Source organism: Capra hircus, chromosome 19, assembly GCF_001704415.2.
Source record: "Capra hircus breed San Clemente chromosome 19, ASM170441v1, whole genome shotgun sequence".
NCBI lineage: Eukaryota > Metazoa > Chordata > Mammalia > Artiodactyla > Bovidae > Capra > Capra hircus.
Window position 1 is genome coordinate 39,937,142 of NC_030826.1, and position 16,066 is coordinate 39,953,207.

Genomic DNA, 16,066 nt, shown 5'->3' on the forward strand with positions numbered 1-16,066 from the left:
CAGGTTTTCAGAGGACAGGTGGTTGGGGCTTCCTCCCCTACGTGGATTCCCTTTCCTGATCCCCTTGGCTGATCCCCCATCTCCTAGCAGCAACACACAAATCACAAGCTTGGCGCAAAGCTCCCGGGTGATTATCACCCTTTACCTTCCCTAATTTACCACCAGAGGGAGACAGAGAGCAAAGCCTGTTTCTTGCATCAGCACAGCTGCCCCACCCTGGCTCCTGTTTCAACAAATCTCTATTAATTGACCTAAAGCGTTCCTACACATTAGTACGGTTTAAGTTTCCTCCAGTACAATTGTGTCCCAGATTCCCCCGAACATAAACAAGGACTCTAAGGAAAAGAAGTCTCTGAACCCTAAAGGGATTCTGTGTGTGTGTGTGTGTGTGTGTGTGTGTGTGTGTGTTGTACTTTTTGCAGCTCATGGACAGTAGTCCACCAGGCTTCTCTGTCCATGAATTTTCCAGGCAGGAATACTGGAGTAGATGGCCATTTCCTTCTCCAGGAGATCTTCCTGACCCAGGGATGGAACCCAGGTCTCTTGCATCACATCTCCTGCATTGGGCTGATTCCTTACCACTGCGCCACCTGAGAAGCCCCAAAGGAATTCTGTGGTCTCTTCCTAATGCTTTTACCAGAGGTTTTCTTGAGGAACTGGTAGTGATGGGGGCGGGGCAGAGGAGGAGGTGGACAGAAAGACGGGATATCTTGGGTGGATGGGAGGAGTAGCACAGGGACGAGCTGACAGAGATGTTTTTACGCCAAAAGCACAAGACATTCAACCGGCTAGCCTCACAAACCCTTATTTCTTCTCTGTGCCTTGAACCCTCAAAGGCTCCTGCTTGCAAAACCGTCAGTGTGGGGAATGGAGCAATGGGATGGAGGTCAGTGGGAGCAAGCCTGGCAGAGATCAGAATGAAAGAAGGATGGCATGAGAAACAAAGGAGCAATATTGCTAGGCCAGAGGAGAGAAAGCTGGCTAGATGGATTTTGGGGGTCCTCGGGAAGAGCAGATACAGGTGTGACGGTTTTTTTTTTTTTTTTTGGCCACGCTGCACAGCATGTGGGATCTTAGTTCCCCAACCAGGAATCGAACCTGTGCCCCCTGCAGTAGAAGAGTGAGATTCTTGACCATTGGACCTCCGCGGAAGTCCCCAGGCATGACTTCTTGAAACCACTATTCTCCAAATCTCTGGAGAATGAGCTGAACTGGAAATGTTGACTTACAGTCAGTGGGAGGAAGATAGACACCAGGAAGAAACTCTCCAAAGTCTGGCCAAGGCAATGGTGGACGGGGAAGAAGGTGGGGAGTGGGGCCACCTACTCTGGAACTTATTAAGGGATGGGAGACTGCACAGCCCAGGACCACATGCTGGTTGCTATGGAATCACATCCATGTGCTGAATAAGAGCTATAGAGAGGAAAAGATGAAAATCCAGGAAGAACGAGGAAACGAAACGTGGAGAGGATATTACAGACACACATTTCTGCATACACATGCTCTCATGATGGGAACTGCGTGACTAATGACAGCCCTCCCACACACTCCAGCTCCCAGCTTTTCTTCTCCTAAGGGAAGGATGTTTGCTTAAGGTGATGGTTAGAGCTGTTGCAGGAGGATGTATTAGATAGCTACACAAGATGAGAGTGGGTAGGTAGAAAAGGAGGTGAACCAAAAGACAGAGGCAGGGGACATCCCTGATGGTCCAGTGGTTAAGACATCACCCTCAAACACAGGGGGTCTGGGTTGGATCCCTGGTCAGGGAACTAACATTCCCACATGCTGCAGGTTGCAGCCAAAAAGTTTTTTAAAAACAAGGTTGGGAGCTTCCTTTGTGGTCCAGTGGTTAAGAATCCACCTGCAAAAACAGGGGACACAGGTTAGATCCCTGGGCCAGAAAGACCCCTCATGTTGTGGGGCAACTAAGCCTGTGCGCAGCAACTCCTGAGCCCCACACCCCCGAGAGCCGGTGCACTGCAACAAGAGAAACCACCGCCAAGAGAAGCCCATGCATCACAACTTGAGAAGCCTGCGTGCAGCAGCACAGACCCAGTACAGCCGAAAATCTTTTAAAGTAATAATTAAAAAAAAAAAAATGAAATTGTATTCATACAAAGTCAATACATAAAAATCAATTTAAAAAAGGAAGATAGGAAGCAGGAACCAGAGGCCCAGCAAGGGCAAGGTCTTGTCTTGTTTCAGGACCCAGAGGAGAGAGATTTGGGAGCAGCTGACATACTAACTGAGACTCTCGGGATAAAGGTGAAGTAGTCAAGTTTTTAAAACCTTGGCTGAGGGTGCTGTGATCTACTCTCTCCCATTCACCACCAACCCCTCAAGAAAACCTCCAGTAAAGACCTAACTTACTCTTCATGGCCTTCAAGGTCACATTTCAGTTTTGGTGGGTGATATTGAGGAAAGCCAACAGGTGAGAGCATGAAGGCTCAGCGGTATTCAGATTTATGTGCGGATGGACAGTCACAGATCCCAACAACATAGGAGCTTTGCTTGTAAGTGTCTTGATTTGTCATCTAGGGACCTGTCATGTGTGTAAAGTCTCCTTCACAATTCCTTCCAGGCAGAGATTTAAGATAAGAGCAAGACTTTGATGGGGAGGGATAAATTAGGAGTTTGGGGTTAGCAGATACAAACTACTACATATAAAACAGACAAACAAGGTCCTACTGTATAGCACAGGAAACTATATTCAGGATCCTATAGTATACTGTAATGGGAAAGACTATGAAAAAGAATAGGCGCATATACGTATAACTGAATCACTTTGCTGTGACCTGAAGCTAGGACAACGTTGTCAATCAACTATACAATGAAATTTTCAAAAACGATACTTCAATTAAAAGAAGATAAGAGCAAGATCTGAGTAACCAATGGTGAGGAGTCTGAATTCCCACGGCAAATACACACTGTGGGCTCTTCCATTAACGCCACCGGGCCTCTGCCTATGCATATGTGTGTATACAATACTACATGAGGTACAGAGATGCTGAACCGGAAGCAACGCAGAGAAACATTTGGTGTATCTCCGTCTCCCCCTACACAGATATAAGCTGCTAGCAGTGCCGTAGTTAGGTCCCTGTTTGACAAACAGGGCAGAGGACAGTTTTTCAGCTGCTCTGCTTGTTGTTGGAATCTGAAGACACACAGGGTTTCTTATCCCCTCATCACACCCACAAGGCCTCATCATGAACCCTAGATGCTTCCTGATGACCATGATGATAAAACAGACATGCCTGTCCCACATCACACACATGCACGTGAATACACACACACACACCACACACACACACACACACACACACACCTGCCTGTCCCCACTGCCTCTCTCTGCAGCCCCCTCCAAGGCATCTTCCTTCCTTTCTTCTCAGCCCATCAAGCCAAACTTCAGTCGCCACCTCTCCCCCACCCACGCTGGCACCTGCCTGGCAGCACCTCACCCCTGCCCTCAGCCCTCAGGAGGCCAGGGCCCGGGGCAGGGAGAACGTGGAACAGGTTGATGCTGTTCTCCCGGAAGTGGAGCAGCTGAGGGGTGGGGACACTGAGGCAGGCGGGGTCCCTGGAAGCCTACATCCTTGCCTCCACAGAGGCATAAAGCCACAGCCTGACCTGGTAAGGGACGGTCATTCTCTCAGCCCACAGACCCAGAGGGCTCCTGACCTTCACCCAAGACCCAGTCGCCAGACAGGACCCAGCACTGCTCCCTGGTAAGAACTTGATGACACCAGGGGGTAGGGGGCAGGGGGGGGTTCTAGGGGTGAACAAGAACATGGGTGGGACGGGAAGGGCCCAGGAGTCCCATAGGGCCAGTGGGGTAGAAATATTTTTTTTAGTATTTATGTATTTATTTGGCTGCACTGGGTCTGGCTACATCTTTTAGTTGCAGCATGTGGGATCTAGTCCCCTGACCAGGGGTCGAACCTGGGGTCCCCTGCATTGGGAGCATGGAGTCTTAGCCACTGGACCACCAGAGAAGCCCGTGTGGTAGGAATCTTGACCGGCCTTGGGGAGGGAAGGGAGAGGTGGCCCCATGAGCACTTCTCTGGTGAGGAGGAGACAGCAGTCACCCAAGACTTTCCTGGATGGCCAGGTTGCCTGTCCCACCTGAGCTCTCCAAGGAATGAGGGATTAAAAAAGCGCATTGGAGCATGGTTGTATGGTTGGCAGAATGGCCTTATGTACCTGTGAGTGTGCCTCCGGCCTCCCTGACTCTGTGAGGTGCCCACAGCGGGTGTGAGGTGGTTTCCAGCTAGCCTGTATGTCCTCTTCCATCCCTGGGGATAATTCAGCTGGGCCAGCTCGCTGACCAGCTAAAACACCTGGACTTGAACCTCAAAGGCAGAGACCAGAGGCCATGAACCTCTGGAGGCCATGACCCTAATGCTGGCCCTGCACTTCCAGGGCCCTCCGATCCTAGCTGATGTCTCCCAGTGTTAGTTGCTTCAGTGGTGTCTGACTCTGCGATGCCATGGACTATAGCCCACCAGGCTCCTCTGTCCATGGGATTTTCCCAGCAAGAATCCTGCAGTGGGTTGCCAGGCCCTCCTCCAGAGGATCTTCCCGACCTAGGGATCAAACCCACGTCTCCTGCATTGAAGGCAAATTCTTTACCATCTGAGCCACAGGGCTGCATTTCTTCATTCACCTCTTCGTTCATTCTTTGCTCACACATTTGTCAAGCTCCACGTCTGCACTGGGCACTGTGCTTGGAGCTGAGGCCACAGAGATGACTAAGACCCACTTCCTGGACTCAGGGAGGTCACGGTCAAATAGGTGAGGGTCAAGTAAACAGATCACAGCCATATGAGGTGGCAGGTGTTTCAGAAGGGCATGTACACAGTGCTTTGGGGACATGGGGTAGAGTCACTGGCTGCTGGAAGTGGGGAAGGAAGGGGTCACAGAGGAGTGACCCAAAGTAACCCAAAGTGAGTCTTAGACGAACTGGGATTCCAGAGGGGAGAGGAGGTATTACAAGCAGACGGGGCAAAAGCAAAGAGCAGCAAGATGTCTGGATTTGTTGAGTGGTACCTGGAGGTAAGTGGGTCGGTCTACCCACAGCTGTGAGCCAGGAGCAGGGCACGAGTGACATTAAGATACAGGGAAGTGACTCTCACCCAAAGAATGAGCAACTGGGTGAGCAGCACTGTCCCCTGGGTCCTCCTAGGCACAAGCAGTGGCTGCCTCCCTCCCCCAGATTCCCCAGGTGGTGGTTTTCACGGTTCACTGGTGGGGAGACAAGATGGGCGTAGCTGAGTGAAAGGAGCTTTACTTCCACGTTAATGAGATGTGCCTGTCAGGCTCCAAGTCCATGAAGAAAGTGAGCAGGGAGTGAGCAAAGAGCCCTTCATAAAGAGAGGGGAGGGCTGCCCCCTCTAGCCAGCCTTGCAGCCGGGCAAGTTGTTTCAGCTCTCAGGGCCTCATTTACTCACCATAAAACGAAGACTCCTCTGGTCCCTTTCAGCTCTGACATCCAGAGGATTCAGGCGTCTTTAAGGGCATACCCTACCCCAGAGCCCATGGACCTGTCTCAGTGGAAGATGTCACTCTTCCTCTCAACTTGTCACTTTCCCTCCCCGTACAGAGACAATGACCATGTTTGAAAATGTCACCCGGGCCCTGACCAGACAACTAAACCCTCGAGGGGACCTGACACCCCTGGACAGCCTCATAGACTTCAAGCGCTTCCATCCCTTCTGCCTGGTCCTGAGGAAGCGGAAGAGCACCCTCTTCTGGGGTGCCCGTTATGTCCGCACCGACTACACCTTCCTGGACATTCTCGAACCTGGCAGCTCTCCTTCAGGTCAGCCTTGGCCACGGACTTGGGGACTGAGGGAGGGGCTGGAGCCAGCCAACCAGGAGGACCTGAAGCTGTCTCTGCCCAGGGGACAGGGGTGGGAATCCTCTAGCCAGAAAGTTCTCGAAGGAGGCAGGGAGGAGGAAGCGCCACTCAGCCCAGCCCCCTTCATCTTCTCCCTCCTGCAGACCCAACAGATTCGGGGAACTTTGGCTTTAAGAATATGCTGGACGCCCGAGTGGAGGGAGAGGTGGACGTGCCAAAGACGGTCAAGGTGAAGGGGACGGCCGGCCTGTCCCAGAACAGCACCCTGGAGGTCCAGACCCTCAGTGTGGCACCCAAGGCTCTGGAGACCCTGCACCAGGAGCGGTGAGACTCGGGGCAAACCTGTACAGTGAAAGGGTGCTTTGGGCCTGAGCCAAAGGGCAGGGCCCTCACGCTGAACTTTCACCTACAGTCACCCCAGAGGAGCTCTTGAAGATGACCCTTCAGCCTGTGGGTGCTTCCGGGCCATTTCCTAACCACTCCCCTCAACCCCACCCCCATCCTTCCATCACCTCCCCACTATCACGAACACCCGAGGATGAGTGTTTTCACACTAATGAGTTGTGTGGCCTTGGAAGTCACTTCGCTTCAGCTTTCTCTCCTGAAAAATGATAAGTGTTCAATGAAATTCTCTAAGGTTTTTTTCCCTACCATAAGACTCTATGAAAATACACTAAAAAGGGAAGAAACCTTAAAAGCTCCCTACTGCAACTTGAGCACAGCATTCTCCTTGCGTAAACAAAGCCCCCCACCCAGCCCCAGCCTGCAGGGAGCAGCCCTCAGCAGCACAAGGGGTGTGGCAGTTGCCAAGTCTGCGGGTTTCCTTAGATGTTTGACTTGACAAGGGAACTGACTTTTTAAGTAGTTAAGTGGTGGTTGAAAGGAGGTGAGTGCTGGGGAGGCAAGAAGAAAGGGCTGAGGTGCTTGGGGAATCATGAGTAAACTCAGCCTGCCTAAGTAAAAAGCACTCTGTTAGGTGCTGGACTGCACTAGAATACCTTAGCCTTGCGATTTCAGAGTGGGGGGAAATGTACAACAGTAACTAATCCAAGGCCAGAAATGTAAGTGCCTGAGGAGGGCTTTGCCTGAGTTTTGTGGCAGGTCAGAGGGACTTCTTGCTGGGGAAATGAGAACAGACTTTGCAGAGGAGGCAGCCCACAACCTAGGCCTTGAAAGTGTCAAAGTGTTAGTCACTCAATCATGTCCACCAGGCTCCTCTTCCATGGAATTTTCCAGGCAAAAATACTGAAGTGGGTAGCCATTCCCTTCTCCATTCCCTTCTCCAGGGGATTTTCCCAACTCAGGGATGGAACCCGGGTCTCCTGCATTGCAGGTGGATTCTTTACCATCTGAGCCAGCAGGGAAGCCCTAGGGAAGGCCTTGAAAGATGAGCAGAAATTAGACCTGCAGGGCTTGGGAGAATGGCATTACAAAAGCACACAGGTGAGAAATCTCAAAACCTATAGCGACAGGACTTCCCTGATGGTCCAGTGGTTAAGACTCCAAGCTTCCAATGCAGGGGGTGTGGATTCCATCCATAGTCAGAGAACTAAGATCCCACATGCTACACGGTGTGGCCAAAATAAATAAATAAATGCAATCCATCCATTAAAAAAAAATTGTTTTAACCTATAGGGGCCATGAATAGCCAGTTTGGCAGAAGCAGGTAAGAGTGAAACAAGGGAGAAATGTAGGGAGAGCCAAGACCACGGAGGACCCAGGTCAAGGACACATCTATGCTGTGCCATGTACGGGGAGACTTGACGATGCTCCGATGTGCCAGGATTAATCTGGCCAGATGGAGGAAGTGTGTCACGAGATAAAGAACAGGGAAGGCAGGCAGATCAGGCAAGACTGTGTTCCACTGCCCATCAGAGAGAGAAACTCAGTAGGGAGGAGCAGACAGAAAGAAAAAGGCTGAATGGACGCAAAGTCTCGAGGACAACAGAGTGGATGGACTTGGCAGGGTGAGGGAGAGGATTTTGTCAAAGTGCACCTGGGAGAGAGCTACTGTGCCGCCTGGCCGTGTTAATACTTCTATGTTGCAGGGAATTCCCTGGTGTTCCAGTGGTTAGGACTCCAAGTTTTCATTGGCAGGAACCCGGGTTCAAGCCCTGGTCAGGGAGCTAAGATTCCACAAGCCAAAAAAAAAGGTGGAGAGAAAGAACGGACCCCACCCCACCCCCCAACCCCCGCCCAGGAGAGAGGCACAGAAGTAAGAACAGGGAGGAAAAGGAGGGGAATCCAAGGGAGAAAGAAACAACCATGAGCCCCCATTCTAGGCCAGGTGCTGTGCCCGAGGGTTCCCCAGTCTCTCTCTCTCTCTTTCTCCCCAGAGGTAGGTGTCATTATCCTCGTTTTATAGATGAGGCAACCCAGACTCAGAGAAGCTGCCCTGCCAGGAGCCGGGAGAGCTGGGTTCCAGCCTGTCTTGCTCCAGAGTCCTCACGCTTCTTGACACCCCCGTGCCTCACTCCTGGGAATGACAGAAGAAAAGAGAAGGGCAGGGCCCAGATGGGGAAAAGCTCTGGACAGGCCCCTTCTGTTTCTCCTGTCACAGGAAGCTGCTGGCAGAGCACCCGTTCCTGGAGGAGATGCGAAGTCGAGGAGAGAACCTGTACGTGGTGATGGAAGTAGTGGAGGCCGTGCAGGAGGTGACCCTGGAGAGAGCTGGCAGGGCCGAAGGCTGCTTCTCCCTCCCATTCTTTGCCCCGTTGGGGTTACAGGTTTGCTGCCCTCACACTTACATTGACTTTACCCTCAGAGGCTGCACTGCTTTCCCCAGTCAGCGCCCTCCGCCCCAGGATACTGAAAAGGACCCACTCCCTCCCTCCCCTTGCTCTTCAACATCCAGACACCAGTTGGCCAGGAACCAATCATCTCTATGGTCAAGGTGCCCAGTTGGGTAGATTCCTGTGGCAGCTGCCACAGGGAGCTACTAGGGAAGGGGAAACTCACAGCCACCAGTTTTCCCTTACAGTGCTCCCAATCTTGGGAAAGACGTCCTTGCTGCCAGAAAGGTCTCAGTCTTATGAAGGAGACACAGAGGTGAAAGGCCAGAGAACGCAGGCTTGGAAAATTCAATGTAAATAAGTAGTCTTTACTGACCTATATCTATACTGTGTAAGTATAGAGCCAAATAAAAGCAAGGAGATGAAACCAGTCAATGCTAAAGTAAATCCCTGAGTATTCATTGGAAGGACTGATGCTAAAGCTGAAGTGCCAATACTTTGGCCACCTGATACAAAGAGCTGACTCACTGGAAAAGACTCTGATGCTGGGAAAGACTGAAGGCTTTTGAAGGAGGTGGTAGAGGATGAGATGGTTAGATAGCATCACCGACTCAATGGACATGAATTTGAACAAATTCTGGGAGATAGAGGAGAGAGGAGCCTGGCATGTTGCAGTCCATGGGGTCACAAAGAGACAGTCATGATTTAGCAACTGAACAAAATACTGTGTAAATATTCAAGGGCTGAGTTGGAACCAGGAGTAAGGATTAATCATGGAAGGCTTCCTGAAGAAGGTGATCATGGGACACGTGGCAAAGAGGAAGAAGGAACCAGGGCCTGGATGGACGCTCTAAAGTGGGACAGGGATGCACAGGCAGGTGATGAACAGGTCTGCCCAGTTCCTTCATGTGTCTGAACCCGGAAGACAGAAAGAGGTCATTAAAGGGGTGATCAGCAGAAATGAGCAGAAGAGCTCTGAAGCTCATTCCACACTGGATGGAAAGGTGATCAGGCACACCACTGAAGGGTTCCTAACTTCTTATCTCCCCAGAGGATTTTGGGCCTGGCCTTCCACTTGCCCTTTACCCCGTCACTCCCAACATCTCACATGCAGGATCTCTGCAGACTCACAAATCCTCATTGTCTACTCCTAGGGATCCGTAAACCACAGGGAGGCTGTCACCATCCCCAAGGGCTGCGTCCTGGCATTTCGAGTGAGACAGCTGATGGTCAAAGGCAAAGATGAGTGGGGTGAGCATGTTTTCCCCTGCAGACAAGAGTTACCCACACACTCCTAAGGTATCCTGCTCCCCTCTTGTGGCAACATTGGGGAAGGAGCAAAGGAGTATATTGTATTGTGGTCCAACCTCCACTGTAGGGGCTGCCCTGGGAGTGAGGAACCCTGGATTCTGAGCATCTCCTGAGTGCTAGCTAGGCACCTTTGTTAGCAGGGAGAAGGGAGTACAGAGATGAACAAGCACAGCCTCTGTTCTCAAGAATTCTGGGGCCAGGAGTTTCCTGGTGGTCTAGCAGTTAACTCTCCGTACTTCCACTGAAGGGGCCTTGGGTTTGATCCCTGGACAGAGAACTAGGATCTGGCATGCCATGTGGCCAAAAAAATAGAAGTCTGGTTCTGATGGAGGAAACAGACACAGATACCAGTACTAGAATGCAAAGTAGAAAATAGTGATATCATGCGGAAAGATTTACAGAGAAAGAAAAGATTACTTCCAGCCGTAGAGACAGATCGAGGATAATGTTGAGGTACTCAAAGACAGGTTCTTAGCCTTTAGCAGAGTCCATAGGCTTGAGGCCAGAGAAAGAAAGTTGGGGCAGCTGTTAAAAGTCCTTCTGCCCTCCCCGCTCTTGTTCCTTACAGATATCCCACATATCTACAATGATAACATGTACACCTTCCCTCCCGGAGGTAAGTAAAAATTGCTTCCTGGCTCCCCATGTGTTCCTCCCTACCCCTGACATTATCTGCTGACATCCTGCACCCTCTAATAGGGTATACCAGAAGCCCCCAAGGAGCCCCCTGGTTTTGTTTCCCAAGGCTCTAAAAATATCCATCTTCAGCTTTAGGAAAGGCAGATAGAGGCATAGAAATGTGCCCAAGAGAGACAGAGAAACAGAAAGAGACCGGAAGGCACCATCAGAAGCAGCAATACTGGAGACAGTGTGTGTTCCCAAAATTGCAGAGGCGGATGAGCTCTGTTTTTATAATGATCACTGATAAAGCTGCCTTGACAACTGCTCTAGATAAAAAGGCACAAAGAGGTTTTATGCTGACATATGTGTGTTGTTTCTGTCTTCAGAAAAGCCAGAAGACGAGAAGTTCACCCGTAAGTGTTTCCTGTCATTTCACTGCAACTTTCTTGATAGGATTTTTAAACTCGAATGTTTTTCTTCCCTTCTCTCTGGGACTGAAAAGAAATGTGGCAGAGCAGATCTCAGAAAAACTATTTTCTCTGAAACACGTCAGGAATTCCAATAGCCTGGGGAAAAGCAGAGGAAGGGGGAAAGTCTTTGGACAAGACTCTCGGGTGGTCAGACGCCTCCGACCTCTGTCCTCAAGGCCTTAGTAATAACGACCTGTCACACGCGCATCTGCGTCTCTGCTGCCCAGCACCTGGGCCAGGAGCCACTGAGTCACACTGATGCCAACTCAATCCAAGTGCCCCATTTCACAATGCCTTAGCTTCTCTGCTGCCCCATTTCTGCCTCCCACAAATGGAACAAGAGTATCCTTAAGACAGCTGGCACATCCCAGGAGATAGGATGTATTTCCTAACCTCCATTCATGTCCCATTCCCTGGGTATGGCTCCTGTTTGGGAGGATTGCCTTCTAATTGGATTTTTTTTTTTTCCTGCAGTTATCCAGGCATCTGATGTTGGTAAGGAGATTTGTTTCTCCCTAGACATTGGCAGGAAGACAGTGGAAGTAACCTTGGGGTGAAGGGAGAGGAAGACAAGTGCTGAGGCCCTGGTGGTGGGGCTTGGAGCCACTTCCAGGAAGCCCACTCTTTCCAAAGCAGGCTGGATGTGTTCCTAGGATGCCAGGCCGCTAGAGGGGCAGGCCAAGGTTTGAGCTATCCCTAGCCGGCCCAAGCCCCTGGATTTAGACCCACTACTCTTGGGGCTTCCCAGGTGCTGCTAGTGCTAAAGAATCTGCTCGCCAGTGTAGGACACATAAGACACGCGAGTCCAATCCCTGGGTTGGGAAGATGCCCTGGAGGAGGGCATGGTAACCCACTCCGGCATTCTTGCCTGGAGAATCCATGGACAGAGGAGCCTGGCGAGCTACAGTCCACAGGGTTGCAAAGAGTTGGACATGGAAGCGACTTGGCAGGCAGCACGCACACACTTCTGAGCAGTCCCCTCCCGGTCTTCACCCAATCACCAAAATCACTTTGTCAGCTGACTCTTAAGAAGGGAAAATAGACCTTCCTTCTCAACTCTTAGGTGGTGGTCCTAGAGAAAGGGAAGTCAGTTGTCTACTGATCTGGGATGGAGCCTAGAATCTCAGGGGGAATGAACGCCTGGTTTAGATGATACTGTGGGTCCTGGCCCACCCCTCGACTCCCCATCTCCCCACTCAACACCTTAAGTCAAGTCTGGGGAATAACTTTATAACTGTAAACCTTGGTCAAGCAAGAAAAGAAGCCAGGCTCTAGCTGAGAGCAGAGCTCAGAGGCAGCAGAGCCTGGGGGCCTAAGCAGGGCTGAGTGAAGGAGACCCACCAGGAGAGCGTATACTGAACTGATGAAGAGGATGCCACATCTACTGTTGCCTAGGGGCGGTACACGAGGACTTCAGGACCCTAAAAGAAGAGGTTCAAAGGGAGACCTGGGAAGTGGAGAAACTGAGCCCCGAAGGGAAGAGCTCCCTGCTCAGCTCCCTCAGCAAACTCCTAGGGAAGAAAAAGGAGCTACAAGACCTAGAGCTGACGGTGAGGACCCAACGGAAAGGCAGGAGATGCAGGGGAACATGGAGGTGGGGGAGCTGGGGGTGGGGAGCCCACGGACCTGGCAGATGGCTAGTGGCCAGAGGAGTTGGCAGTGGATACCTTCTCCAAGGCTGGTCAAGTGCCCCCCTCTCAGGCTGCCAGGGTCGCCACTGCACCCTGCGTCTCTTTGGAGATGGGCAAACAGTGCAGGTTCCCAGGCTGGGCAGCAGGCCAGCAGAACCTTCTTTTGGAGGGGGGCTCGACCTTTCTTTTCCAGAGTCCAAGACTCAGGGACCAAGGAACCCAAGAGTCTAATACTTTTCAGGACTTGATATCTTGAAAAAGAAACAAGGAAATGGAGAGAATTAACACATCTCAAGGGACTGTCATGCGCCAGGCACTGGGAGCTCTACCCATGTTCTCCTAAATAGTCACCCAGCTTTCCCCACAGCTTGAAGGAGCTCTAGGCCAAGGACATGAAGAGGCCCTGGAGGCACTCCCAAAGAACGTCCTGCAATCAAAGGGGGCTATGGACGCCATCCTCTATTTCCTTGGAGCCCTAGCAGGTAAGTGGGGAGTGAGGTCTTTATTTACACACCTATTCAGCAGTAGGAATGAGTCACTAAACGAATTCGTAAATGAATGAATGAGTAAATAAATGCCAGGCAAATTATACTGCAGTTAAGTAGTTTATATCTACATTCTAAAAACATTGGTTTCATTCCTTACGATTCACATGGTCACCATACCCTAGTCTTGCTAACAGAGGTTGGGAAATAATCCTAGTTTTATCAGCCATATATTTAAAACTTCTGCATATCGCTAAGCTCATCATTTTCATTTCAATATCTGATAGCTTTAATCTGAGGACAACATCTTCTGATCTTACCCATGAATTCTTTTTCCCTCTGCAAGAAATATTGTCCCACTTTGGAAAACACTCTGATCCTTCACATGTAAGCTGAGATGTTTGTTCCTTCAAGAAGGCTGCCCTTAGGAGCTTCCCTGGTGGTGGCTAAGACTCCATGCTCCCAATTCAGGGGGTCCGGGTTTGATCCCTGGTCAGGGAATTAGATTCCACATGCCTCGACTAAGACCCAGCACAGACAGATTAATTAACTAATTAAAAAAAAAGAAGAAGCAGCCCGCCCTCAAACACCAAGACCAAGGTAGGTCTTCAGCTATGGTTCCTGTCACAGCCTACACTATAATTACAAGTTATTTTGTCTTCTTGGCTACAATGCGGAGAAGTTCCCTGAGTGAGCATGATTTTTACCTAACACACCCAGCAAAGGCGCTTGGCCCTGAACAGGCATTCCACCGTGGGTGAACATATAAATCAGTGAATGCTGAAATTCTGGAAGTACACCCATTTGGAACTTGTAGTTCCCTTTGCACCAACACACATCTCTTCCTCTGCTTTTTTTCTCCAGAGCTAAGTGAAGCCCAACAGAAGCTGCTGGTAAAATCCGTGGAGAAAAAGATCCTACCAGTGCAGCTAAAGCTGGTAAGAAAAAAATGGCAGATGTTAGGGAGACTTTGGAAGGGAGTCAGCTATAACTGGTGGAAAGATACGATCTAACCTAATGACAGAACCATCCGACAGGGCCTCTGTCTTATCCTAGGAGATCATGCCTACTTCTCATTTCTCTCCATGTTTCTTCCTATTTGCTATTTCACAACTAGAGGTAGAGGAGCGCATTTCTGGGCAACTATCCGCATTTTTCAGTCTGAACTTGGGAGAAGAGACAGAAAATTCTAGCTTGGTTTATTCCTAGCCAAGTGATGTGAGTCAATCTTAATGTCTCTGAGTCTGCCTCAATTCATTCCTCTGTAAAATGGGTCTAAAAATAAATGTGCTGCCCATCCTACAAGGCTGTTAAAAAGTCCAGGCAGAGTTGTCATGTAATGTAACCTAAGGGGTTATAGTGAGAGAAAGTTAGCCCTCTTTCTGGATTTTGTGAGTTGGGAGAAAGGAATAGAGGTTTCCAGTTCTTTCTTTTCACGCTACTTTGCTTCCTTCCAGGTGGAGAGCACAATGGAACAGAATTTCCTCCAGGATAAAGAGGGTGTATTCCCCCTGCGACCTGAGCTGTTTTCCTCCCTTGGGGAAGAGGAACTGACCCTCACAGAGGCCCTAGTGGGGCTGAGTGGCCTGGAAGTGCAGAGATCCGGCCCCCAGTACACGTGGGACCCAGACACCCTCCCCCGCCTCTGCGCCCTATATGCTGGCCTCTCCCTCCTGCAGCTACTGACCAAGGCCTCCTAACTTGCCTCTTTGATTCAACTCCTGCTTCCTTAATGCCTTCCCTACCTCACTGTACCCTGTGTGAACACCCAAGGGCATTTCAGAACCACCAGGCTAAGGATAATGGAAACTGTAGCTGATCACTCAATTCCCACTTGTCCAACTCTGTACATCCCCCATCCCTACTGCTGCACAGCCCATCCACAGATGCTTAAATTCTCTAATAGTGTAAACACTCAAATTTGAAAAACTATGAACCATTTCAGCAAATCCCAAATTAATTAATTAATTTCCTATCTCAACCCCTCCCACTTATGATTCCAAAAATCAAACTTTACTGGAATTGATGAAAAAAACATTATTTCACTTTGAGTGAAACGTCTTTTGGTGTTTTTCCTTAAAGAATCTATCCTAAGGAAATTCTTAATTTGTGCCAGAAAAAGACAAAGACATTATCATACTCTATACAGATTATCTGTACATGAACACTATTATGATGGCCTCAGACTGGCTAGAAAATGCTCTGAGAAGAACTATGAAGGTGTAGAATGTGGACTCTAGACTCTAGAATCAGAAGATCATCAAAGCAATTTGTCTTCCAAGAGGAGCCTTTGAGGTTCTCTGGACTTGGGTTGAGGGACTGGGAAAGGTGAAGACCTAGAGATATGTGGTACAAGCACAAGAGTAAGACAACTTCCAAGTTTATGGAATAGAAAATGCAGGGGAATTCCCTGGCTCTCCAGTTGTTAGGACTCTAAGTTTCCAATGCCAGGTGGCCAGGTTTTATCCTCAGTCTGGGAACTAAGATACCACAAGCCACGCAGCCATATATATATATATATATATATATATATATATATATATATTTAATGCAGATAAGTGAAAAATAAATGGTACCCCAAGAATACTGGGTGGCTTCCCAGGTGGTACTAGTGGCAAAGAATCCACCTGCTAATGCAGGAGATGCAAGAGACTTGGGTTTGATCCAAGTCAGGAAGATCAGGAAGATCCCTTGGAGTAGGAAATGGCACTCCACCCCAGTAGTCTTGCCTGGAAAATACCACAGGCAGAGGAGCCTGGTGGGGTACAGTCCATGGGGCCGCAAAGAGTCAGACAGGACGGAGCATACAAAAGAATAAGACTGATTCAAAAATTTAAAAAAGAAAATATAATATTATCTTCTCATTCCACCTTTCCTTCTTCTGCCCTCAATTAGGGTGGTTGCAGGAGGAAGTGAGGTGGATAGAATGGCATGTGGACGGGTTAACATACACATTCAG

General features: G+C 49.7%; 1 protein-coding gene across 1 annotated transcript; it reads left to right on the plus strand.

Annotated features, from left to right (window-relative positions):
• Positions 3,556-15,164, plus strand: GSDMA (gasdermin A). The gene is made up of 12 exons (XM_005693764.3): positions 3,556-3,725; positions 5,600-5,818; positions 6,001-6,181; positions 8,418-8,583; positions 9,744-9,840; positions 10,469-10,516; positions 10,908-10,934; positions 11,466-11,486; positions 12,387-12,541; positions 12,990-13,104; positions 13,972-14,045; positions 14,565-15,164. The coding sequence occupies exons 2-12, from the start codon at positions 5,605-5,607 to the stop codon at positions 14,805-14,807; spliced, it is 1,341 nt and encodes a 446-aa protein (XP_005693821.2). The 5' UTR covers positions 3,556-3,725; positions 5,600-5,604; the 3' UTR covers positions 14,808-15,164.

What these genes read in the sequence shown, in the direction of transcription:
- GSDMA (XM_005693764.3), top strand. Translation starts at nt 5,605, where the DNA reads ATGACCATGTTTGAAAATGTCACCCGGGCCCTGACCAGACAACTAAAC. An exon ending in GTACACCTTCCCTCCCGGAG is followed by an intron (nt 10,517 to 10,907) that starts GTAAGTAAAAAT and finishes TTCTGTCTTCAG; the next exon opens with AAAAGCCAGAAGACGAGAAG. An exon ending in AGAAGACGAGAAGTTCACCC is followed by an intron (nt 10,935 to 11,465) that starts GTAAGTGTTTCC and finishes TTTTTCCTGCAG; the next exon opens with TTATCCAGGCATCTGATGTT.